Source organism: Rhinopithecus roxellana, chromosome 9 (assembly GCF_007565055.1).
Source record: "Rhinopithecus roxellana isolate Shanxi Qingling chromosome 9, ASM756505v1, whole genome shotgun sequence".
Classification (NCBI taxonomy): Eukaryota; Metazoa; Chordata; class Mammalia; order Primates; family Cercopithecidae; genus Rhinopithecus; species Rhinopithecus roxellana.
The window spans coordinates 96,135,290-96,161,835 of NC_044557.1; the positions used below are offsets into that span (position 1 = coordinate 96,135,290).

General features: G+C 39.6%; 1 protein-coding gene across 3 annotated transcripts in view; it reads left to right on the forward strand.

Annotated features, from left to right (window-relative positions):
• Nucleotides 1–26,546, forward strand: part of ASAP1 (ArfGAP with SH3 domain, ankyrin repeat and PH domain 1) — a 407,716-nt gene that overhangs the window by 252,686 nt on the left and 128,484 nt on the right. For all 3 annotated transcript variants that reach the window (XM_030937519.1, XM_030937518.1, XM_030937520.1), the window contains 4 exons: nucleotides 8,731–8,805; nucleotides 9,671–9,720; nucleotides 16,705–16,834; nucleotides 18,312–18,397. In XM_030937519.1, the coding sequence (XP_030793379.1) occupies nucleotides 8,731–8,805; nucleotides 9,671–9,720; nucleotides 16,705–16,834; nucleotides 18,312–18,397 (341 nt within the window). The remainder of the gene's footprint in view (nucleotides 1–8,730; nucleotides 8,806–9,670; nucleotides 9,721–16,704; nucleotides 16,835–18,311; nucleotides 18,398–26,546) is intronic.

Consider the following 26,546-nt stretch of genomic DNA (forward strand, 5'->3'; position numbering starts at 1 on the left):
AAGGTTAAGCGGTTTTCCCAGTTCACGCAGGCCAGGAGTGATGAGTGGCCACATGCCTCTGGGATTCTTTCCTCTGTATCACAGTACCTTGGAAAGCAGCCTAATGATGAGGCATCAGTTTTATTTTTATTTAGTTTTATTTTTTGACCTGCCACTTCAGGAGGCACCAGTTTTAAATAGCTTCAAGTATTATAACTCTCTAGGACCTGAAGGAGTTAATATACTAGACGGAATACCCAATTTATACCAGGGAATCACAGACTTAACTGCTGGGAGCTGGCTCATTATTTTAATTGGATTTTCCAATGTATTGAGCAAGTCAGCAGATTTGCATTAGCCTTACTTTCAGAGAAACTGTTTCAATTCTGGAGAGAGAGAGAACCAATGGGCAGTGGAGAGGGAATGTCAAGATTAATGCAAGATGACAAAGCAAGCAAATTATGTCCTCGTTAATTAATACAGTCTTGTGTGCATGTAGGTGTCCTGGAAGTACCATTTGTAGAACTGTGCTCTGCTCTCCTGTCAGAGGCAAGAAAAAACAAGGCCCTGCTGACTCCTTGTCTTTCTGCTGGTTGGCTGCTCCAGCAGGACAGGGTAGCTTATTGGAGTGAGGCCTTAAGGGCACTCCACTTACAGGCCCGTAGAGGGGCTTGGAGCTGAGTTGGGCAGTATTCAGGCAAGCTAGAAATGGTAGTAGTGTGACCTACAACTGCTTTTTTTTTTTTTTTTTTTTTTTTTTTTTTTTTTTTTTTTTTTTTTTTGGAGATAGAGTTTCACTCTTGTCACCCAGGCTGGAGTGCAGTGGCGTGATCTCAGCTCACTGCATCCTCCGCCTCCCAGGTTCAAGAGATTCTCCTGCTTCAGCCTCCTGAGTAGCTGGGATTACAGGCGCCCACCAACACACCTGGCTAATTTTTGTATTTTTAATAGAGATAGGGTTTCACCACGTTGGCCAGGCTGGTCTCAAACTCCTGACCTCAGGTGATCCGCCTGCCTCAGCCTTCCAACGTGCTCGGGTTACAGGCGTGTGCCACCGTGCGTGGCCTGCAACTGCTTCTTGATTCCTTCCTTGGGATCTGATCAGTTAGTAAACAAAACAGATACAGGGCCTCCCCTTAAGAAACAAACCTTCTAGTGAGGAAAGGTGATAACTCAGTAAACAGTAAGTGAGATCATTTCTTTTAGTGGTAAAGCATAAAGACATTTAAAAAATCAGAGCAGAAGATATATGTTTATATATACAGAGGAAAAACTATGAAGTCATCTCCAGTGACTGGGATAACAGGGGCTACTTGTATATTGCTGGCAGTGTTGAAGCAATTGTAGGGAATAAATGACTCTTTTTGTCAAGTTTAATATTAATTACAGTTACTTGCTTCCATAAGTCCCTTTTGCATGATGGAAGGTAGACCTCAGCCTCCCTATGTTTGATTAACTCCAAATTTCTGGTTAGGCTTGATGTATGTACTAGCAGGGGGAATACCTCTTCTTTTAGGAAAGAAATCTAGAAGCAATTTGTTCGGAAAGCAAAACTATGTACCATACCTAAATATCATTCTGGAATTTTTTTTTTTTTTAAAGAGATAGGGTCTCACTCTGTCACTCAGGCAGTGGCAGGATCGTAGCTCACTGTAATCTTGCCCAGCTCATCTTTTTTTTTATTATTATTATTTCTAAAGAGACGGGGTCTTGCTGTACTACCTAGGCTGTTCTCAAACTCCTGGACTCAAGCAATTCTCACACCTTGGCCCCCCAAAGTGCTTGGATTACAGGCATGAGCCACCATTCCTGGTCCTGAAATGATTTTAAATGTGTTGTTTGCTTAATAAAATGAAAAAAATGCATTTTCAAAAACATACCCTTCAACTTCTTGTAGACTTGAATCATGTAAAGAACTTATGTTAATTCAGCGTTATCAATAAAGGAAAGGAAATGATTTGGAAGTTGAGTAAATGGTAATAGAGTAATCAATAGAATTTTAGTAAAATCAATGGGAAATAATTATATAATGGATTTGAAAGCCTTTTTAAAAATTTATTAAAGATAATGAAGGTGATACAGGAATTTTACTGATATTGTTATTGTATTATATTGGCTGTATTGTAAGTGCCTTGGAGACGACTGCTACACATCAGTTTGCAAAACTCTTGCTCAGGTCATATAAAGGAGGAGCCCCCAACCCCTGGGCCATGGCCTGTTAGCAACCTTGCCACATAGCAGAAGGTGAGTGGTGGGTGAGCAAGCATTACCTCCTGAGCTCCACCTCCTGTCAGATCAGTGGTAACATTAGATTCTCAAAGTAGCCCGAACCCTGTTGTGAACTGTGAATGTGAGGGACCTAGGTTGCACATTCTTTGTGAGAATCTAACTAATGCCTGCTGATCTGAGGTGTAAGAGTTTCATCCTGAAACCAACTCCCCCACCCCCTGCCATCTGTAGAAAAACTGTCTTCCACGAAACCAGTCTCTGGTGCCAAAAAGGTTGGGGACTGCTAATATAAAGGATTCCTGAAAAAACTATAAAAATGAAAACACAGGAAATTTATAGAATCTCATGACTGCAAAGTCATATTCTCCATCTCTGTGGCACAATAATCACCTAAAATAACTGAGAGAATAGGTTTTCCCTTCTTTGAGATCTCCAAGAAAGGATTTTTTTTTGCCCCCCCCCAATGAATATTTCCTAAAATTTCCTCCTCTTGAGATTGGTTTGCTTTCTCTTAAACCTTTCTTTGTGTCTTTATGATGACACAGGTAATTACTATTCACTTGGCACTTAAACTTTTCGGTGCTAGTTTTTTTTTTTAATTAACCTACCTTTTCCTGGAAAGTAAGTTGGAAAGACTTTGTAAACTTTGATTTTTTTTTCCTGTAGCCTTTTCATTGACTAGTCACTGGGAACATTCTGAATTCATAATACATGTTTTGCGTTCATGATTTCTTATGAGCCCTCAAGAATGTGTGTAGATAACCATGGAGAAATTCTTAATTATTGGGGTTTTCTATCTTCCCCTCATGCCTAACCACAATGAAGACATTAAAAAGTTACTATGTGTGGCAGAGCATGGTTGCTTATGCCTGTAATCCCAGCACTCTGGGAGGCAGAGGCAGGCAGATCACATGAGGCCAGGAGTTGGAAACCAGCCTTACCAACAAGAGAAGACCCCATATCTACTTTTTGAAAAAAAAAGAAGTTACTGTGTGTGTTTAGTGTGTGGTCAGTACATGGTTTGAGGCACTTTTTATTTGGAACAACCCTCACATTCATTTCTAACCACAGAGTTTCATAATTCTTTAATTGTTATTTTATAATACAGCCTTCAAAGTACTAATAACATTAATGTATTTTTTTTTTAATTTTCTGCTTCATTTCACAAAGGATTTGAGGCATTGATGCAAACCATAATTTAGAACAAAAGAGTTGAAAAGGGATTATTTATAATCACTGTCTTTTCATATTTTGTTTTAAATTTTTGAGTTTTTACATAAACAATATATTACATATTACAATTTTTTTTAAATGCAAAAATCTCCTCTCCCACCCTATTTCTTTGCCCAGCTTCTAACCCTGGAGGAAATTGGTATCAACAGATTTCTGCGTATTATTTCAGAAATAATTAAAGCATAGACTCCCCCCCTCTTTTTTTTTTTGAGATGGTGTCTTGCTCTGTCGCCCAGGCTGGAGCGCAGTGGCGCAATCTCGGCTCCCACCTCCCAGGTTGTAACCTCCACCTCCAGGTTCAGGCAATTCTCCTGTCTCAGCCTCCCGAGTAGCTGAGATTATAGATGTGTGCCACCATGCCTGGCTAATTTTTGTGTTTTTAGTAGAGACAGGGTTTCACCATGTTGGCCAGGCTGGTCGCAAACTCCTGACCTCAAGTGATTCGCCCGCCTTGGCCTCCCAAAGCACTGGGATTAGAGGCGTGAGCCACTGTGCCTGGCCTTCTTTCCTCCTTGTTATGCAAATTATTGCATACTGTAAGTAATGTTTTATACCTTGCTTTTATCATATAAATATTTATCTTGGAGGTATTTTCAAAGTGAAGCATAAAGAGCTTTCTCGTTTTTTTGGCTGTTGTTTAGAAGCTCTGTAATTTATTTGGCCAGTGCCCTATTGATAAGCACGTAACTTTCCATCAGTATAGATAGCCATGTAAAGAGGAACCTTGTTCACAAAAGATTCTGTATTTCATTTCTTCTGCAAGTATTTTTTGAGCACCGCTCTGTGCTAGGCAGTGTTCTAAGTTCTGGGAATATAGCAGTGAGCATATAGACCCCTCTCTCCCAAGCTGGTAACCAAACTGGGTGGGGAGACAGCAACAAATAGGGAAACAACCATATATACAAATGGGTAGGGATGGTAAGTGCTTTGAAGAAAAATAAGGTAAGGTTCTCCATGAACAGAGGAAAGGTAGGCAATAGCTTGACTAGTGAAGGGTGGGTCAGGCCCCCCCCAACCTTACTTACCTGCCATCCATCCAAACTTCTAAGGCCCATAGGATAGGGGGATGCTAGGGAATTGTACTCCAAGAATGAAACTGAGGGACTCAGAGCACATTATTTCAGCTGTCATTATAAAACAGAGGGTGAGTCCTATTGATCTTCATTTTTTCAGTCTCAGACCCAGTTAGTGTTGCTCAACCTTTTTTTTTCCTCATTATGATCCAAAGCCTTCCTCCTTTTCCCCGAGAGCCTTTTTAGACATGGTCCCCCATCGTTCCCCCCATGAAATTTTAATACAGGTAATAGACATAGTTGACATCAGTTATATACTGTGGCCATTTGGAGGGCCACAGACAGTTATAACAGCTAAGATTTTTTATTTTTTATTTTTTGCCCCACTCCCCAAGAACCAGTGTCTTAGAGTCTCACAGAATGTAGACTCTCAGATTATAGCTCTCTGGCTTGCCAGCCAGGCTGTTGCTGTGTGATTGTTGGCAAAATCACAGACAGAATTGTCTTGGTAGAAATCCCTTTGTCTTTGAAATAAGAAAGAAGTGATTGTTTCTTAGATTTGTGTCACCAGAGAAGCTGTCTGGTGGGAAAAGCCTTCCTGTTCCCCGCCCCTCTCTGCTCCCTCATTTTCTTATTCATATTTTCATCCCATAGCATTTAAAAAATAAACATGTGTTCAACACTTCTAGGTATCAGGGAGTAAGCTAGCACACATGTTAACTCATGCCATCCTCACATATTAACTAATTCCATCCTCACAACAGCTGCTTGCAATAGGTTATAATATTCTGCTTTACAGATGTGGTTAAGAGAGTCATGCACAAAGCCCTTCCAAGTCAGCGTTGGTCTTTCTTACACCACTCTGTCCCTCTGCCACTAACACATAATAGCATAATGTAGTAGAGTTGGCTGTGTAGTGACTGCCTCTGTTCCTAGAATATGAACTCTCTACAGGTAGGAACAGTGTTTATTCATCTTTGCCTGTCAAGCTTTTAGTGTAGTATGTGGCACAGAGTAGATGTCTTATTAATGATGGATGGATGGATAGACAGACTGACAATTGAATACACTTACGTGTGAGTAAAATTATTTCTTGAGTGAGGGGACCCACAAACCTTTCCATCTATAATCTGGTCCTGCAGGTCTCTGCAGTCTTGGGTTCCACGCTACTAAAACTTGATTTTATCAAGATTACTTGGGGTCTCCTTGAAGACAAGTAGTTAAAAACTCTTCTCAGTCCTTGTTTTGGTTACTCCTTTCACACCTGACTCTGCCTCCCTTGGTTCCCCCCATCATTCTTCTCTGCAGCTGGGTAGCATCTCCATCTCCTTCTCCTTTGTAGATTCCTCTTTGTAGCATCTTAAAATCAAGGAGACTGAGGCCACTGCCGCAGAGCAGTGAAACAAACAAACAAACAAACAAACAAAAAAAATATATATATATATTTCCCGGCTATAGATTGCACTTCCTAAATATCTTTTTAATGGAATCTAGGCATTAAGGATATAGCTGTGAACAGAAAGGTTAAGGTCCCTGTCCTCATCGAGGTTATGTACTAGTGAGGGAGACAGAATACACAAGCTGGAGGCATCTCATTACCTAACCTCAAATTATACTTCTAAGCTATAATAATCAAACCAGCATGATGCTAGCATAAAAACAGATGCATAGGCCAGGCACAGTGGCTCACGCCTGTAATCCCAGCACTTTGGGAGGCCGAGGCAGGCAGATCACGAGGTCAGGAGTTTGAGACCAGCATGACTAATATGGTGAAACCTCGTCTCTACTAAAAATACAAAAATTGGCCAGATGTAGTGGTGCATGCCTGTGATCCCAGCTACTCAGGAGGCTGAGGCAGGAGAATCGCGTGAACCTAAGAGGCGGAGATTGCAGTGAGCAGAGATCATGCCACTGCACTCCAGCCTGGTCGGCAGAGTGATACTCCATCTCAAAAACTAAAACTAAAAATAAATACATAAATCAGTGGAACCAAATAGAGATAAATTCACATACTCACAGTCATCTTATTTTTGACAAAGGCACCAAGAACATGCATTGGGGAAAGAATATCCTCTTCAATAAATGGTGCTGGGAAAATTGGATATCCATATGTAGAAGAATAAAACTAGACCCTATCTGTCACCATATACAAAAATCAAATCCAAATGGATTAAAGACTTAAATCTAAGACCTGAAACTGTGAACCTACCAGAAGAAAACTTTGGGGGAAACTCTCCAGCACATTGCTCTCAGCAAAGAGGTCTTGAGAAAGACCTCAAAAGCACAGACAACCAAAGGAAAAATGAGCAAACACAAATGGGATCATATGAAGTTAAAAAGCTTCTGCACCACAAAGGAAACAATCAACCAAGTAAAGAGACAACCCACAGAATAGGAGAAAGTATTTGCAAATTACCCATCTGACAAGGGATTAATAGCCAGTATATATAACGATCTCAACTCATAGGAAAAAAATCCAGTTTTAAAATGGTCAAAAGATCTGTAAAGGTATTTCTCAAAAGAAGACCTACAAATGGCCCAAAGGTTTATTAAAAAATGCTCAACATCACTAATCATCAGAGGAATGCGAGTCAAAACTTCAGTGAAATATCTCATGCCAGTTAAAATGGTTTTTGTAAAAAGAACAGTAATGGATGCTAGCAAGGATGCGGAGAAAGGGGAACCCTCATATGCTGTTGGTGGTAATGTAAATTAGTACAACCACTATGGAAAATGGTATAGAGTCTCCTCAGAAAACTAAAAAGAGAACTACCATAAGATCCAGGAATCCCGTTGCTGGGTGTATACCCAAAAGAAAAGAAATCACTGTATCAACTCGTACTCCCATGTTCATCGGAGCACCATTCACAGTAGCCAAGATGCAGAATCAACCTAAGTGTCCATCAATAGTTGAGTAGATAAAGAAAATACAGTATATACACACAATGGAATATTCAGCCATAAAAAAAAAAAGAACAAAATCATGCCACTTGCCACAAAATGGATCCAACATTATGTTAGGTGAAATAAGCCAAGTACAGAAAGACAATTATTGCATGTTCTGTCTCATGTGGGAGCTAAAAAAGAAAATTGATCTCACAGAGATAGAGAATAGAATGATGGTTGCCAGAGGCTGGGAAGCATAGTAGGGTGGAAGGAATAAAAAGGGATTGGTTATTAGATACAAAAATACAGTTAGATAGAAGTAACACAGTCTGGTGTTAGGTAGCACAGCAGCGTGACTGTAGTTAATGATTTTTATTATATATTTCAAAATAACTAGAGTGGAATCGAAATGTTCTAGCACAAAGAAATGATCAATGCTTGAGGTGAGGGAAACCCCGATTACCCTGATTCGATCATTATACATTGTACCCTTGTATCAGATTTCACATGTACTTCATAAATACAACGATTATGTATCCATAAAAACTAAAAATTAAAAGGTAAGTCTGAGCAAAGAAAACCCCAAACACAGCAATTTCAGATAATGATACATGGTATAAAAACATGTGAAAAGGAAATGGAAAAAGCCCCTCCTTACTCTGACAGAAGCAGTTGAAGAAAATTCATTGTAAGAGCTACAATTTTGGCAGAGGTGTTAATGGAAGTGCTACAGTGATTTGAGGAATTATTTGTACACATATACGTGTACTGTAACATAGTGTTTAAGCAAGCTCTGGAGCTACACCTCCTAAATTCATTTTTTTTGTTTTTTGTTTTTTTTTTTTGGAGACAGTCTCTCTCACTCAGGCTGGAATGCAGTGGCGTGATCTCGGTTCACTGCAGCCTCTGCCTCCGAAGTTTAAATGATTCTCCTGCCTCAGCCTCCCAAGTAGCTGGAACTACAGTTGCACACCACTACACCTGGCTAATTTTCGTGTTTTTAGCAGAGACAGTGTCTTCCCATGTTGGCCAGGCTGATCTCGAACTCCTTACCTCAAGTGATCCGCCTGCCTCAGCCTCTCAAAGTGCTGGGGTTACAGGCATGAGCCACCATGCCCAGCCTACACTGCCTAAATTCAAATCTTAGCCCCTCACTCACATGCTTTATGGTTCTGCACAAATGACTCCATCTCTGTTCCTTCACCTGCAAAGTGGTGATAATTATGTCACCTAACCTACAGAGGTGTCATGCAGGTTCAATGAAATAATGCATGGAAAGCCCTTCAACAGACACTGGTGTGTGGAAAATGCTCAGTCAATAGTAGCTGGTTTTATTGTTCATGTGGACTTTATTTTTTAACCATCTCCCATCTTCCCTTTGCTTTTTCAGCTCCAGGGGCTGAGCCACAATGTGATCTTCACCTTGGATTCCTTGTTAAAAGGAGACCTAAAGGGAGTCAAAGGAGTAAGTGTTCAGAAATTTGATTTTCACTTTAACTTGAAAGGATTGATTTTTTTTTCCTCTTTTAAGATCATAGTAGTACTTGTATTTGAAAGAGTCTTTAAACATTTTCAGCATTAAAAATGCTCTTGGAAAATGATCATTGGAAAAAATGTGCCACTTCACATAATGGTATTGACAGAGGAATGAGATTAGGCACTTTCAAGAAGATTGGGAAGGTTCTCCATGGGTGGGAGAGAGAAGTTAAGCCCTAGTCTTGGTTCCCACAGTGTGACCACTGGGGACCCAGCCTCTCTGAACCTCAGGCTCCTGCTTCATCAGCATGACCAGGGCGCTTACCCTTCTTTCCTCTCTCATGCTTCTTGTGTATATAATACATGGTGTGATGTTGGCCAGGCACAGTGGTCATGCCTATAATCCAAGCACTTTGGGAGACCACGGCAGGCAGATCGCTTGAGCCCAGGAGTTCAAGACCAGCCTGGGCAACATAATGAGACCCCCATCTCTACAAAAAAAAGTACAAAAGTTAGCCAGGGATGGTGTTGAGTGCCTGTAGTTCTAGCTACTCAGGAAGCTGAGGTGGGAAGATCGATTGAGCCTAGGAGTTCAAGGCTGCATTGAGCTGTGATTGCGCCACTGCACTCCATTCGAGGCAACAGAGTGAGACCTTGTCCAAAAATAAATAAATAAATAAATAAATAAATAAATAAATAAATAAATAAATAAAAAAAATGGTGTAATGTGCATGAAAGTGAAGCTCCCAGTGTCCTATAAAGGGAGCAATTCTTGCTAAGATGTTATTTCAAAACTATTAATTCATTTTCAGCCAAAGTTGATGCAATTTTAATTTCATTTTCTCTTTTCTAAGGATCTCAAGAAGCCATTTGACAAAGCCTGGAAAGATTATGAGACAAAGTTGTAAGTGGTTTTTTGTTTAGTTTTTGTTTGTTTTTTAATATTGTTGTGAATTTTGAACCAAAAAAAAAAAACTGGAGAAAGGACAGACCTCTTAACTAATAACTTCTCAACAAAAACTTGTTTAGTGTATCCTCTGGTATATCCTTATTAGGGCTAAGAGGTTGGGTACACTGACCTAAAGTGGTTGCATCTCCTGTGCTATTTGTCTGAAGGGAGAGGTACTTTTACTATCAGTTGTCTTGGCATTTACAGCTGCTGTTACTATCAAGTTATAGGCCTATGGCTCTCATTATAGATAGCATGTAATTATGGACCATTTGTTTCTGTATAGTGTAACAATTAGGAAATAATAAAAGTAACAGCTAATACTGTGACATCTTGGTGCCTGCCAGGACCTGCACTAAGTGTTTTTTGCATGTATGACCTCTTCACAGGAAACTATCTGTACAACTTTACTCTCTGTTTATATACATCAGGGAAACTGAAGCCTAAAGAGGCTAAGGGGCTCGTGAAAGGCTAGAAAGCTAGTTACGTGTCCATCTGGCATTCACTCCAGGTCTGTCTGACCACAGAGCCTCAGCATAGCATGGGCACTGAGGTCAGACCACCAACCTCGTGGAGTTCTTGTTACGGGATAAGGGCACTAAGCACTTTGCAAGGTGCTCGGACCATGTTGATACTGTGTGTAATTGTACCACGTTCCTTTATTATTATTACTATTATTATTCTGAGACATTTGTAACACCAAGCAGGAGGGTGGGGTGGGAGGAGATACGTATTTTTAAAGCTTTTAATAAAAGTCTTGGACAACTAAAATATAAGAGAATAAAACATTTCTGTAGGCAGCAATAGCAGCAGGATAAAAACAAGCAAAAGAAAAGCAAATTCACGATTAATTATGTTTTTCCCAAACTACTTTTGTAATTATGTAAAAAGTGCATTGTTAGGGACTTGCTGTCTTAGGAATATATCCGTACATTGACAGTTCTAAATGCAGCAGAGAACAGAAAGGTTATTAAAATGGTCAACTGATAAATGAATGCTGTGGGCTATGAATCTTTCTGTATGAAAAGTGGGTCATGAGTACTCAACTTGTAAGCTAAGTACTGCCCCTGTCCAGAGGCAGTGGTGCTTAAACTTGGAATCGAATAGAATTAAGTACTTAGAAAATGGGAGGACAAAGGGGGAAGAAAAAACCTTGTTCTATACTTGTAGAATATGTCTTCTTTGTAGGACATAGGAACAACAAAACATGATGTAACATGTACTTTGTCAACTAAAGTACTACCAATATTAGTTAGTACAACTGTATTTATATTATTTAAATCTCTGTTGGCTAAAGACCTATAAGTATCTGGTGCTTAATATTATAAATGACTTAGAATATGAAGCATTCTGAGATGGTACAGGTGCTCTTCCTTGTACTTCTCACTCAACATATGAACTTGTCTGGCTTTTCTTTTTTTTAATTTTTCTTTTATCTTTCTTTTTTTTTTTTTTTTTTGAGGCAAAGTTTCACTTTTGTTGCCCAGGGTGGAGTTCAATGGCGTGATCTCAGCTCACTGCAGCCTCTGCCTCCTGGGTTCAAACGATTCTCCTGCCTCAGCCTCCCAAGTAAGTGGGATTACAGGAGCCCGCCACCAACACCCAGCTGATTTTTTGTATTTTTAGTAGAGACGGTTTCGCCATGTTGGCCAAGCTGGTCTTGAACTCCTGGCCTCAGGTGATCCACCCACCTCGGCCAAAGTGCTGGGATTACAGACATGAGCCACTGTGCCCGGCCTGGCTGTTCATTTTTCTGTGTTGTCCTCTACAATCTAAATTTGGTGAAGACCACAACCACTTTATTCTTATATATGGTGTTAATCTACCAGTGCCTAATGACTCATAGTATATGTACTATTTCATTGAAGAAATAAAAGAATTATTCAGACCTGGAAATGTATAACAGGAATAGCAAGTTGAGTGGGTCCCGAATTTAAGACGTTATGAAGGCAGGTTTTATTTGTTTGCTTAGTAAATCCCTGTCAACAATTTTCCTAAGATAGACTTCTTTGTCACCGAAGTATAGTATAGTGGTGCAGGAAAGAAAGAAAACAAGCATTTGTCTCTTTGATGTACTGGGACTCATGCGGTTATAAGTTACAGAAAACAAAATGACTCCACACAAAAAAGTTCATTTTTTAGTTTTGGTAATGGAGAAGGCTGGACGTTTTCTATGGTCTTCCATTTAGAACTCTGGACGCAGTGAAGTTTGCAATGATTTAGATCATAGACTGAGAAATCATTACCAGTTTTGTGACCTTCAGCCAAAATACTTAATTTTGATGATCCTTACTTGTAAAATAATATAAAAAATTACCTACTTCTCAGGGTTGTTGTGAGGACAAGATAAGGTAGTATGTTGAAGCAGTTGTCACAGTGTTTAGCATAGGAAAGTCATACAATAAATAGTTTCTACTGAGTTTTGTAAGAATCAAATTTCATTTGGTCAAAATGATAAATGTACATAAACTAAAACATCAGATCGTGCTTTTACTAGTTAAGACTTACTCTGACAGCATATAATGGAAACCCCAGATAACAGTGGCTTCAACATTGTTAAAGTTTATCGTAGAACAGAGCATTCTAGGATGGACCAGGTACCCTTTGTAGCAAATTCTCACTTACCTGTGTTGTCCTCCACAATCTAAACTCAGTGATTTTATGTCATACCTAATGGTACAGGGTTCATTACAAATCATGACAGGGAAAATATTAAGTAGGCAACAAATGTGCTTCTAATGGAAACACAGAGGCCCTCTGCCTGCCCCTCTTGATCCTGTTAGTCCCTTCCCTTTTTCCAACTCTTTTACCTGCTTCCTGACTTTCTACACCTTCCTCAGTATTCTCTTGCTCTTTCTAGCTTTAGCTGTGATGTATTGCTCTGGTAGACGAGGATTACATTCCCTTGCACAGACACCCCATCACTTTTGCACCCTATTCATCCATTATGGTTAATAGAACAATTTTTTTTTTTTTTTTTTTTTTTTTTTTTTTTTTTTTTTTTTGAGACGGAGTCTTGCTCTGCCGCCCAGGCTGGAGTGCAGTGGCCGGATCTCAGCTCACTGCAAGCTCCGCCTCCCGGGTTCACGCCATTCTCCTGTCTCAGCCTCCCGAGTAGCTGGGACTACAGGCGCCCACCTCGTCGCCCGGCTAGTTTTTTGTATTTTTTAGTAGAGACGGGGTTTCACCGTATTAGCCAGGATGGTCTCGATCTCCTGACCTCATGATCCGCCCGTCTCGGCCTCCCAAAGTGCTGGGATTACAGGCTTGAGCCACCGCGCCCGGCCGAACAATTTTTTATTAAACTAGTTTCAGTGTTTACATTTTTATGGGTATTATAAGCATTCATTGCTAATCTGAATGTTAGAATAGGATTGAATTTCTGTTCTTAGAGTACAGTTGTTTGCTTTTTCTTAATGACATAATTGCCTTCTTTCTTCATTTGCTTAGTTCTATGTGAATTTTCAGTGAATTTTTTTTTTTTTTTTTTTTTTTTTTTTTGAGACAGAGTCTCGCTGTCACCCAGGCTGGAGTGCAGTGGCCGATCTCAGCTCACTGTAAGCTCCGCCTCCCGGGTTCACACCATTCTCCTGCCTCAGCCTCCCGAGCAGCTGGGACTACGGGCGCCGGCCACCACGCCCAGCTAGTTTTTGTATTTTTTAGTAGAGACGGGGTTTCACCGTGTTAGCCAGGATGGTCTCGATCTCCTGACCTCGTGATCCGCCCATCTCGGCCTCCCAAAGTTCTGGGATTACAGGCTTGAGCCACCGCGCCCGGCCGATTTCCGTGAATTTTTATCTGTTCCAGCAGATGTCAGACACCTGTCAATATTTGTTTATAAAGTACATTACTTATTTTGTTATAATGATTATATATCTATTAGTATTAAATTTTGTCCATTTCTTTTTTTCTTTCCTGGAGACATCCTTTCCAGAGCTCTTTAGATAAGCTGTTACAGCTGCCATCCTGGGATAGCGTTTGACTCTTCAGTTTTAAATCTACTTCCTCTTGACTAGTATAGTTCCATATTTTGGTGGCCCATTACCTCCCGTAGTTTTCAGAGAACAGCTGTAAAGGAGGCAAAGATTTGAGGTTTTGTATTTCCAAAATTATTTTCATTCTGCCACCGCAAAAAGGGAGAGTTTGGCCAAATATAAAACATGATATTATAATAATTTTCAGGCACGGTGGCTCACGCCTGTGGTCCCAGCACTTTGGGAAACCAAGGTGGGCAAATCGCTTGAGGTCAAAAGTTTGAGACCAGCCTGGCCAACGTGGCAAAACCTTGTCTCTACTAAAAAATACAAAAATTAGCTGGGCGTGGTGGAGGGTGCGTGTAGTCCCAGCTGCTCAGGAGGCTGAGGCAGGAGAATCGTTGGAGAATCGTTGAACCAGGAGGTGGAGGTTGTAGTGAGCAGAGAACGGACCACTGCACTCCAGCCTGGGCAACAGAGTGAGACTTTGTCTCAAAAATAATAATAATAATAATTTTATATCAAAATGTTGAAGGCATTTTTCCATTGTTTTCTATTTTCCAGTGTTGCTAATAAAAAAAAAAATCTAATATCTTTCTGATTCCCGTTTATTTGTATGTGATACGTGGTTGTTGTTTGTTTCATTTATTTTCGGTTAGAGAATATAAGGTCTTATCTCTATAAAAGGTTTTATGAAGAGTCTTCAAGTACCATGGTATGTGCATTGTTTGCAATTTTTCTGTTTACAAGTTTTAGTTCATCACTCCTGGAAACTTCTTGTAATTCCTCCTGTTTTTTTCTTTTTTTCCTCTTTCAGGAATTTTCATTATATGATATTTCACTTCCTAGACTGTTCTTACAATTTTCCTCTCTTTTCTGTTCTATTCGTAGTATATTTTAGGTTATTTTTTCAGTGTTTTTTCCCCACTGTTTCAGTTAGCTTTTTTATTTTGGCCGTCATTTTAAATTTCTAACAGCTCTTTTGCTCAATTGGGGTTTTTTTTTTGTTTTTGTTTTTTGGTTTTTTTTGCCTTTTTGTAGTTTCTGTTTCTTGTTTTGTAGATGCAATATTTTAGCTGAAGATTTAATGACATTTTTCTTTTATCTGCTCCCTTATTGCCTCTGGTTCCTTCCCAACCCTCCCCTTTTGCTATTAATACTTTGCTCACTCTCACTTTCATTTTGGGGACTTAAAATCTTTGGATGCATTCATATTTCAGAGCAAGGTACCCAAAGACTAAAAGCTCATATGCATCATTAGATGCAAGAAAGCAAGAAAGCAGAAAGCCTTCTTTTTAGGTTTCGAGTTGTAGGATGTGAAGGCAGCTCTTTTATAGGGGTTTTCCAGATGTCAGTGTCTGAGATTTGTCTCAGAGCCTTGCAGTTCTTTCAGGCTCCTGTTAGTTATCACATATGGTGGCATTTTGGAAGCTATGTAAGTGAGGGAGACAGAGAACCCTATAGTTTGAGGTGCTCTCCTTCTCTCTTCAGCCTTGCTCTTCCAAATATTTATTGAATTCTGTCATCCTTTTTTGTCTTCAATTCTCTTGTCTTTGGGAGATTATCTGTTCTTATGCCTTTACTCTCATTTTAGTGGGATCACTGGAGGAAGAAGAAATGAAAGACATGTATGTTTAAGTCACCATGAAACGCTTATTATTAAGTTATGCCTGTCCCTCCATATTTCTTCTCTTCCTATCCACATCAGTGGAGAAAGAGCTGAGATTTATTCTCTTTCTGTTAAAATCCCTGTTATTCCTCTTTGACTGCCATGGTGGCATGATTAAAGAGTTTCTTAAATATAATAGCATTAGGGTATTAGAGTCAATCCCAACTGGGTTTATAAGTAGATTTTCCATTGGGTTGATCGGTGGATTTTCCACTGTGTCTGTGTATAGGTAAGGATGTTGACATTCTTCAGGGTTGGTTTCCCCTACCACCACAACTTAAAGAAGAGTTGAAGGTCAAATAAGTTAGTCTTTGCATTCGCAACTAGAAATTACCAGTTGTTTCTGAAATTAGAAGTCCATTTTCAGGTTAATGGATTTTTGGAAAGCAGGCTATAATCATTGGTATTATTACCAGATTATCATCTATCAGAGCTGAGCACTAGCATCAGCTACTATAGGTTTAATGTGGGCCTTTCTTCTTTATCACCGGTTGCCCCGGCCACCTCCCCACACACAGAAGAACATTTTCATAGGATTCCAAATTATATGTTAGGATTTCTTCTGAATTTTGTACAGCCCAATGACAAGTGGTTGACTGATTAAAATGTGTTCTTGGAATGTGGAAATAGCTCAAGTTTAGAGGAATATTGGAAATTACCTTTGACTAAATTTTGTGCATACCCACAAAGACCCATTATATACTTTAATTATTTGAAATAATTGAAGTCTTACAAGCTATCGATATTCAAGGAAAGCCTTATGCCTCCAACTTTCTGATTCTTTTTTATTATAAAGTGCTTTACCCAATAGTAGGTAGACTATCAAAATTTCTTTGTGCCTACCAAAATGTAGGAGAATGTATATGAATCTGTCATGTGTAAGATCAAAGGAAAAATGTAAGGGGTTTCCCATATGAAAATCCATACAGTGTGTGTGTTCTCTTTGAATGTAGGCTTTTACTTCTGATTGATTCTACCAACTTAAGAATTCTTACCTCTTAACTTTGGGAATTAATAATCAGTGGCTTTTGTTAATGGAAAGACATGAGTGTGGTTTGTTTTTAGTAGACTTCCTTCTTGAGCAGAAGATACAGAGAGTTCCCGTATGCTCCCTCACCCGACACACGCACAGCCTCCCCCATTGTCACTGACCCCCACCAGAGTGGTACAGTTGATACAGCTGATGAACCTACATAGACACATCATCACCCCAAATCCATAGTTTGTATTAGGGTTTGCTGTTGGTGTTGTACATGAGTGTTTTGTTTTTAATGATGACATTGGCTTTAATTACAGTACAAAAATTGAGAAAGAGAAAAGAGAGCACGCAAAACAACATGGGATGATCCGCACAGAGATAACAGGAGCCGAGATTGCGGAAGAAATGGAGAAGGAAAGGCGCCTCTTTCAGCTCCAAATGTGTGAAGTAAGAATGGACTTTTCCATCATTTGCCTAGAATTATAACAACTGTAATCTTTTCCTGCTAGTCAGCAGTCTTTATGCTTAAAGGCAGACTGTATTTGATTACTAGAGAGGAAACTGTTTCTTAAGGATTCTAATCTCCATTTTTCTCCAAGCGTTTTGGGAACCTGCCATTGCACTGTTGTCTCATATTTTGAGCCTTGGCCCTATGGGGCTGTTTTAAGCCAAAACAGGATTCTTTGGTGAGAACCTTAATGTTGCTTGTGAGTGGTTGTGGGAGGAAAACATTGGTGAGAGGTAACACTGGTGAATATTAAGTTTTATTGGTATATGTTTAGAGCATGTTTTTTTAACCATATGTCCAGTTTGAATGAAAACTCAAATGAAGTTGCCATTAAGAAAGTTGATTTCACGAAAAAATGCAACAGAAAGCATGCTGCCTTAAACTTAGAGCATTGGTTCTCAAACTGAATTCCAATTGAACAGGAACACTTCTTGACCTAAACCAACCTTTTCTGACACTGCTGTTGAGCAAGAGTTTCTTCTGCAGTTTTCAGAAAATATTAAAGTGGAAAATTGTCTCAAATTTTTTTCCTCCCCTAGATTTTTTTCTCCTTTCCTTTTCCTTCCTTCCTCTTTCTTCCTTCCTTCTCTTTCCCCTTTCCCCTTCCCCTTCCCCTTCCCCTTTCACCTTTTCCCTTTCCCGTTTCCCCTCCCTCCCTCCCTCCCTCCCTCCCTCCCTCCCTTCCTTCCTTCCTTCCTTCCTTCCTTCCTTCCTTCCTTCCTTTCTTCCTTCCTTCCTTCCTTCTCTTTCTCTCTCTCTCTCTGTCTCTTTCTCACCTCTCTCTCTCTGTCTCTTTCTCTCTCTCTCTTTCTTTTTTCTGTTTCATAACCCATTGGCTCCTTGAGTTTGTGTGCTCATGAACCTTTTCACACAATAAAACAAGTAAGCAAGCAGCAAACAGTGTCAATAGAAAATCTTGACCAGTACACAGTACAAGTACGCTACTGTGTTTAGTTACCTAAATTAGTGGGTTATTCTTATTTTTGTTCTTTCATTTTTGAGTAGTAAAAATTCTTTCTGATTCACCTCTTTTTCCTAAAATTTCAATATCCTATGATATATTCTTTGATGAGAATGCTATTCTACTTACTTTCTGCAAAAAACAATCAATCTTTCAGGTTTTTGACCACATAAACTGTACGTTTGAGATCCACTGCACCAAGGGGAAATAACAATTCTAGAATGTTTTGCTGTGTTTTTTTCTGCTTGTTGAGTAAACTAATCATAAAAGAATTTATAAAATGCTAACACTCTAGTCAGTTTGTTTTGTACACTTTGTGACTGTGCGAAATCAGCATTCTCTAAACTGTCTAAAGGACACCAAGCTTGGTAACTTGTGCAGATTCAGGGGTGATGTTCAGGCACCTGAACCCATGGCTGAAGTAATCAACATAAAATCCTGTTTTATTTTCACAGTATCTCATTAAAGTTAATGAAATCAAGACCAAAAAAGGTGTGGATCTGCTGCAGAATCTTATAAAGTATTACCATGCACAGTGCAAGTGAGTAGAATATTGCAAGCCCCCTGTACTTCATTATTTATCTTAATCCTTTTCATATCTTTTCTTCATCTCATGACTAAATAAAGTGATATAATGACCTTTTTCAGCTAAATGGATAAGAAATAGTGTCTTCCATCTTCAGTGTTTTATACAAATCAGTAGCTCAAATTAGGGCTTAGAAATACTGTCTTCCTTAGAAGAAGACAAATACTTACAAATACTTCTTCCTATATTTGATTGCCTGTGAAGCTCTTATTACAGATGCATGATCCCCTGCCACTAAAGAGTCGTTTCTGATGAACCCCTTCCCTGACTCTCTTACTTGGCATTTTGCCTTTTTTTTTTTTTTTTTTTTTTTCATTTGAGGCGGAGTCTCACTCTGTTGCCAGGCTGGAGTGCAGTGGTGCGGTCTCAGCTCACTCTAATCTCTGCCTCCCAAATTCAAGCAATTCTTCTGCCTCAGCCTCCCCAGTAGCTAGGATGACAGGTGCATGCCACCACATCTAGCTAATTTTTTTTTTGTATTGTTAGTAAAGATGGAGTCTCACCATGTTGGCCAGAATGGCCTTGATCTCCTGACCTCATGATCCGCCCACCTTGGCCTATTATTGCACCATTTGCACCATGTATTTCCACCGGGAGTCTTCGGTTTTGTTTTGTTTCATCTAAATTAAATGAATTTAAATAGCTTGGGCATTAAGAATACTTTGCATTTATACGTGGATTCCTATATAATTGGTGTTATATTTTGAAAGATACCCATTGTTCTACACTGGCACCGTTTTTGTTTGCCTATATTGCAGGGCTATCTTTTTATTATGTTTGTGATTCTGTGGTGCCACATTTGCTTGTTTACTTATTGGGTTAATTTTCATGGGTTTTCTGGTAGAGTCTGTGTGTGAAAATGTGCTGGTTACACACACAGACTCTACCAGAAAAGTAAAGTCTGTATTCATTGATGAAAGTTATACAGAAAATAATGCAAGGACCTTCCAGAAGTGGAATGGACAGCTCCCATAAGCATAATAATGTAAAGGTCATTTGGACTAGATAAAATACTCTCAAAAAAGTTAAATTCTTAATTTCCTTTGATCTTTCTTAGTCTTTTCAATAGTTATATTTAGAGAGATATCTGTATTCATCTAAAACATGTAAGGAGGTCAGCATTAATATTATGGCAAAAGCACAAAGCTTGGGTTAGACAAATTAGATGAGTCCACATTTTGGCTCTGCAGCTAGGTAACTGTATTCTTAATCAGGTACTTCACTAAACCTCAGTATACTCACTTGTCAAGTTGGGTTACGGTTCTGTAGCAACCACCTTAGGGTTTTTGTAAGGCTATAAAAGGTAGAAAAGAGAATGTACATGGAGTGCTTAGCCCAGTGCCTGCAGCCTTGTATGTATTGACAGCTGTGATGATTCTAAGTGGCATTTAAAATTATTTATTTATATATTTTATTGTCTAGGATATTTCTCTTGAGGAAAACCTTTTTGATGATCAAACTGTTGTTTACATAAATTTGATGATGTTAACTTTTTTTCAAAGTACATTCTACCTTACATAAATGTCTTTCAAAAATAAAAATAATATATTGAAGTAGAAACAGTTTTCACCTTCTTAAGTTTGTTTACTGAAGACCTGGACTAACTAACTTCCTTTTGGCTTTGTAGTGTGGTTGGGCAGTTATGAAATTTTGGCCTGTGTTGTAATGGTTCCTGATTTTAGTATTGGGTGGAATTTTTTATCTTTCATCATATTTAGTTTTCCTGGAAACGTTTAATTCCTTTGAAAGTTTTAAAGAAATAAGTGAATCTCTCAGTCTCCTGAATTCTGCAATACTTTGGCAGCAAAACTGATTTCACCTGACTTTAGATATCTATTTTTCACTTTAAATTCTCTAAGTTTATAAAGAAGAGTTTGGCCTGCATAAACAAGAGTTGTTCAAAATAGAAGATGCTTTGTAAAGTATACATATATTAGCCTTCACTAGTAATGGTGATTCTAACTTGTATAACTATTGCATCCCCCCTTTATTCTCTTATTCTTTGCTTTTTCCCTTTCCACAAATAGTTATTAGTCTTTTACCAAAGTTCAGGTACTGTGCCCAGTTCTGGGATAGAGATAAAGCAAGGCTTTTCCCCTCAGGAGTTAATTGTCCAGGTGTAGGAAGTAAGTCGGATCCATTATTAATCATCATGGGGCTGGACAGTGACAGGTACCATGGAGCATCAAGAGGAAGAGAGACGGCTGGGTGTGGTGGCTCATGCCTGTAATCCCAACACTTTGGGAGGCTGAGGCAGGTGGATTATTAGGTTACAGGAGTTTGACACGAGCCTGACCAACATGGCAAAACCCTGTTTCTACTAAAACTGCAAAATTATCCAGGTGTGGTTGTGCATACCTGTAATCCCAGCTACTTGGGAGACTGAGGCAGGAGAATCGCTTGAATCCAGGAGGTGGAGATTGCAGTGAGCCGAGATTGTGCCATTGCACTCCAGCCTGGGCAACAAGAGCAAAACTCCATCTCAAAATTAAAGAAAAAACAGAAGAGAGACACCTGACCAGGAGGACTGAGGAGAAGGTACTAGCACCTTGAAGGAAGTGGTGGGAACTTGGAGGATAGCTAGGATTTTGTTACCAGATTGCAATCTGGTAGAAGAATGTCCCCTAGGTCAGAGATCATCAGAAGAAAACCCTACACAGTAAAAACCTTGTAGGGAGAGAGATGTTCTAAGACATCAAGTAGTAGAACCATGTTTTAAGGTGATTCAACTAAAAGTTACTCGATGGTTGGACCCCAAGAACTCTTATCAGAGCAAGAAGCCAGAGTAGTTTCCTTTATTCTTTTCTACTTCAGTCAGTTCCTCAAAACTCTTAATAGGCATATTGTGTGGACCTGTTAAGCATTCTCTACTTAGGTGTTTTTTTGTTTTGTTTTGTTTTGTTTTGAAGATTTATTCTTCTCCGTACTTACTTCAGTTCCCAAAGTGATTTTCAGTACAAAGTCAGCTGGTACTCAACAGTGAATTTGCCCAGGTAATAATAGTCACGACACTTCAGTGTGGATGAAGCTATAAAAATGGAGAAGTAAATAAAAGGAGCAGAAAAGAAGGGCTTTTAACTGTTTCCAACCCATTTCAGCTCACTTACACTAATTACTGCTCAATTTCAGACATGAACATTGTCGGTAACATGCTGCTTTCCAAACAGACATATCCTCCAGTTCACCTGCTTCTTTTACCTCTTCACAAGTGTCATTATGACCTGCAGAGTTAACCAGAGTTAACAGCATTTATAAACATTGCTTTATTATCTGTCATTTTACAGGTAGTAAGAATAACAGCTAACATTTACCGAGAGCTTATTTTCTAGGACAAATTATATAGGCCCTGTCTAAGTTCTTTACATGTGTTTTCTCATTTAATATATCCAACCCTCAAGAAATTGTAGCTCAGAAAGGATCAGTATATTGCTCAAAGTCACATTAATTCATTTAATAAATGCTTAGTAAAGGTGTCAAAGCAGACAAAGTAAGCACAGGAAACCAAAGAAAAATATAAATTGGACTTTAAAATTAAAAACTTGTTTGTGGAAGTATATTATCAAGAAAGTAAAAGACAACCCACAGAATAGGAGAAAGTATTTACAGAACATTTTTCTGATAAGAGTCTGATATCCAGAATATGTAAAGAACTCAACAGTAGGCCGGGCGCGGTGGCTCAAGCCTGTAATCCCAGCACTTTGGGAGGCCGAGACGGGCGGATCACGAGGTCAGGAGATCGAGACCATCCTGGCTAATACAGTGAAACCCCGTCTCTACTAAAAAATACAAAAAACTAGCCGGGCGACGAGGCGGGCGCCTGTAGTCCCAGCTACTCGGGAGGCTGAGACAGGAGAATGGCGTGAACCCGGGAGGCGGAGCTTGCAGTGAGCTGAGATCCGGCCACTGCACTCCAGCCTGGGTGGCAGAGCAAGACTCCGTCTCAAAAAAAAAAAAAAAGAACTCAACAGTAGTCCAGGTGTGCTGGCTCACACCTATAATCCTAGCACTTTAGGAGGCCAAGGCAAGAGGATCACTTGAGCCCAGGAGTTCAAGACCAGCCTGGGCAACACAGGGAGACCCTGTCTACAAAAAAAAATAAAAAATAACCCAGGTGTGGTAGTGTATGCCTGTATTTGCAGCTACTTGGGAGGCCAAGCTGGGAGGATCGCTTGAGCCCAGGAGATCAAGGCTACAGTGAGCCATAATGACGCCACTGCACTCCAGCCTAGGTGACAAGCAAACTGTATATTAAAAAAGTTATACACACACACACACAGACAAATGGCCAGAAAAACACGTGAAAAGGTGCTCAACATCATTAGTCAATGATAATTACAAATCAAAACCTCAATGAAATAGCACTTCATACCCACTGGGATTGTTGTAATTAAAACAAAAAAAATCTTGGTGCGGATGGGGGAAGATTGCAACCTATGCATTGCCAATAGGAATGTAAATGGTGAACTTCTTTGGAAAACAGTTTCGGAATTTCTCAGAAAGTTAAACATAGAATTATTTAAATATGTGTACATGAATATTTATAACAACATTATTTACAATAGACAAAACACGGAAACACCCAAATATCCATCAGCTGATAAAAGGTTAAACAAAATGTGGTATATCAAAATGGAACATTGTTCAGCCACAATGGCTGAATGTGAATGAAGTATTGATACATGTTACATATGGGTGAACATTTGTTTGTTTGTTTATTTATTTATTTTTTATTTATTTATTTATTTTTTTTTTGAGATGGAGTCTCGCTCTGTCGCCCAGGCTGGAGTGCAGTGGCCGGATCTCCGCTCACTGCAAGCTCCACCTCCCGGGTTTACACCATTCTCCTGCCTCAGCCTCCCGAGTAGCTGGGACTACAGGCGCCCACCACAGCGCCCGGCTAATTTTTTGTATTTTTAGTAGAGACGGGGTTTCACCATGATCTCGATCTCCTGACCTTGTGATCCGCCCGCCTCGGCCTCCCAAAGTGTTGGGATTACAGGCGTGAGCCACCGCGCCCGGCCTAGGTGAACATTTAAAACATTAATGCTAAGTGAAAGAAGCCAGACACAAAAGATGGCATATGTTCACTAACCCAGCAGCTCTCTAAACCCCTTCATTTAGAGGATTTTATAGAGGTTTTATTACATAGGCATGATGATTAAATCATTGACTGTTGGTTGGCCCAATCTCCAGCACCTCTGCCCTCCCCGGAGGTGGGAGGAGATGTGGGGGCCAAAAGTTCTGAACCTAGTTGCATGGTTGGTTCTGTAATGAGACTAAAAAGAGATTCCATGAATTGTGTATTATAGTGAGGTGACTAGTACAGAGTAAATACTAAGTTACATGTTAGCTGCCAGTACTGTTACTGTTGTTTATTTTCGAAGTTCTTGTTATGTTACAGTAATTTGTAGAGAAAGTGGCTAAGAGATAAATGAGACATCCTCCAGGTAATTTTCCCTTCTGTTTGGAAGATGTATGTGTTAAGTGTAGTGATAGGTAATCAGAACTCACACATGTGCTTCACCTTCCAGCTAACAACACTTTTATCTGTTGTAGCTCATCTGATGCTTCTTGAAACTAGAAAATGTCCACTTTGAAGATGAGCATGCTGTTGTTCAGACAGGGTGAATAACTGCCCAGGGTTACCATGTGTAGATAGTAAAGTTTAGAGCCAAAATATAAAATATGATATGGTTTTAAATCCTATGCCTTTTTTTTTTTTTGGAGACAGAAGTCTTGCCACTCTGCCGCCCAGGTGGCAGTACAGTGGCACTATCTCTGCTCACTGCAACCTCTGCCTCCTGGGTTCAAGCCATCCTCCTGCCTCAGCCTCCCAAGTAACTAGGACTACAGGTGCACGCAGCCACTCCCAGCTAATTTTTTATTTTTTTATTTTTTATTTTTGTAGAGACAGAGTTCTACTGTGTTGCCCAGGCTGGTCTCGAACTCCTGAGCTCAGGCAGTCCGCCCACTTCCACCTCCCAAAGTGTTAGGATTACGGGCGTGAGCCACCACGCCTGGCCTTTTTATTTCTTTCTTTTTGAGTCAGAGTTTCACTCTGTCACCCAGGCTGGAGTGCAGTGGTACAATCATAGCTCACTGCAGCTTCAACCTCCTGGGTTCAAGTGATCCACCCACCTCAGTCTCCCAAGTAGCTGGGACTACTGGCATGTACCACCACACCCGGCTAATTTTTGTATCTTTTGTAGAGATAGGGCTTCACCGTGTTTCCCAGGCTGATCTCAAACTCCTGGGCTCAAGCAATCCTGCCTCAGCCTCCCAAAGTGCTGGTATTACAGGCATGAACCACGTGTGCAGTAGCCCTTGCCTGTGCACTGAACTAGGACCAGCTAAAACAGAAGAGAGAAAGGAGGAACAGAGAAGCCACTGCCTTCTGTGAAATGTTTTGGCAGGTCGTGGTGGCTCTCTGTCTACCCTGTCCACAGCTGGAACTATGACCCTCAAGGAGAAGAGAATGAAGCTCAGAGGGACAATGCAGATGACAGCAGGTCACCCTTTGCTTTTTATGTTGTCACTAATACATTGCTAATGACTGCCATGGTTATTTTATTCTTCTCCTACAACTCGTCCTCCTTTCCTGCTCCTATTTGTTACCAAAACTAGAACTTGGCCCTCCCTAAAATGACTTTCTGCAAGGGGCTCACCTCCAAATTGTTCATCCTAGACAAAAATGTAGATTCTTGAATTTTGTTTTACCTGAGTGATACATGATATCCTTAAGAAAAAAATTAGAAACTGAAGTTAAGGAAGAATTTTAAAAAGCCTATAATCTCCTCACTTAGATGATTGCTAGATTCACGTATCTGGTTTGTTTTGTTTATAAAAATGGGATTATGCTACAGATTAAAGCAATTATTACATTGATTTTTCTTTGTCTCTGGGTGTGTAACAGTCTGAATAATTGAAGCAGAAGGAAAGTAAATTTGTTTGGAGTCTTCAACCTTGTAGTTGGCAGGAATTTTCATTTTTATCAATGCCATTTCAAACTAAAACAGTTCTGTCTTTCTCCCTAAAATTTATAATGTGTTCTTCAGTATTTCTTTTGTGCTGTTCAGATATTTGCTTATTCTTTATCTAGAGTGGTGTTGTCCAGTAGAACTTTCTGCTATGGTAGGAATGTTCATATTCTCTACCATCTATATGGTACCCATTGGCCACACATGGCTACTGAGCGCTTGAAATATGGCTTGTGAGACCTCAGGAACAGGATTTTTCATTTATGGTAGCCACTAGTCTCATGTGGTTATTAAAAATGAAATGAAAAATCCTGTTAACCACATGAGACTAGTGGCTACCATATTGGAAAACACAGATCTAGAGCATTCTCATTGAAACTCACCTTAAAAAAAAATTGGGACGAGATTTAATTAGTGTTCTCTTATTTAAAAAAAATGTTTGTTTCAATAGTTTCTGGAGTACAGGAGGCTTTTGGTTACATGATTAAGTTCTTTAGTGGTGATTTCTGGGATCTTGGTATACCTGTCACCCAAGCGAAACTCACATTTTTTTTAAGCATAATGATTAAATTCCCTTTATGTTGAAAGTGAAAATGAAATACTTTTTCAAAAATATCTACAAAGAATCTGTATCCCTCTGCAGAGGAAACAGTTCCTTATATGATAAAGTTATGCAGCTCCAGGGAAGAGAATGATTTCCTGAACACATGCTAACTGCTCCACCCTTTGCTGGGTGGTTTCACATGTCCTATCTGTATTATTTGCCCATTTACACATGAGCAAACTGAGGCCAAGAGAAGTTAAATGACTTGCCAGAACACAGATTCTTGGTCATAATCATCTGACCCCAAAGCCATTGCTTTTTCTGTTATAAAGAAGTCCTGACAACATCCATCTTAAATTTAAGTGCTCTACCTTCAGAACTTTTCTCCAGAAATAATACTTAAGTGGAGTATCAGAGACTGAAACTGATTTTGCTATGATTAACTTTGTACCCATACTTTTAACTCGTGGGCATATATCCCTTCCTTGATGTAGAATATGCTGGTTTCAGGTTAACACTTATGGATGTCCTGGCCTGCTCTGTGCAGAACATTGCTAACCTCTCTAGGTCTGGCACTTAGGCC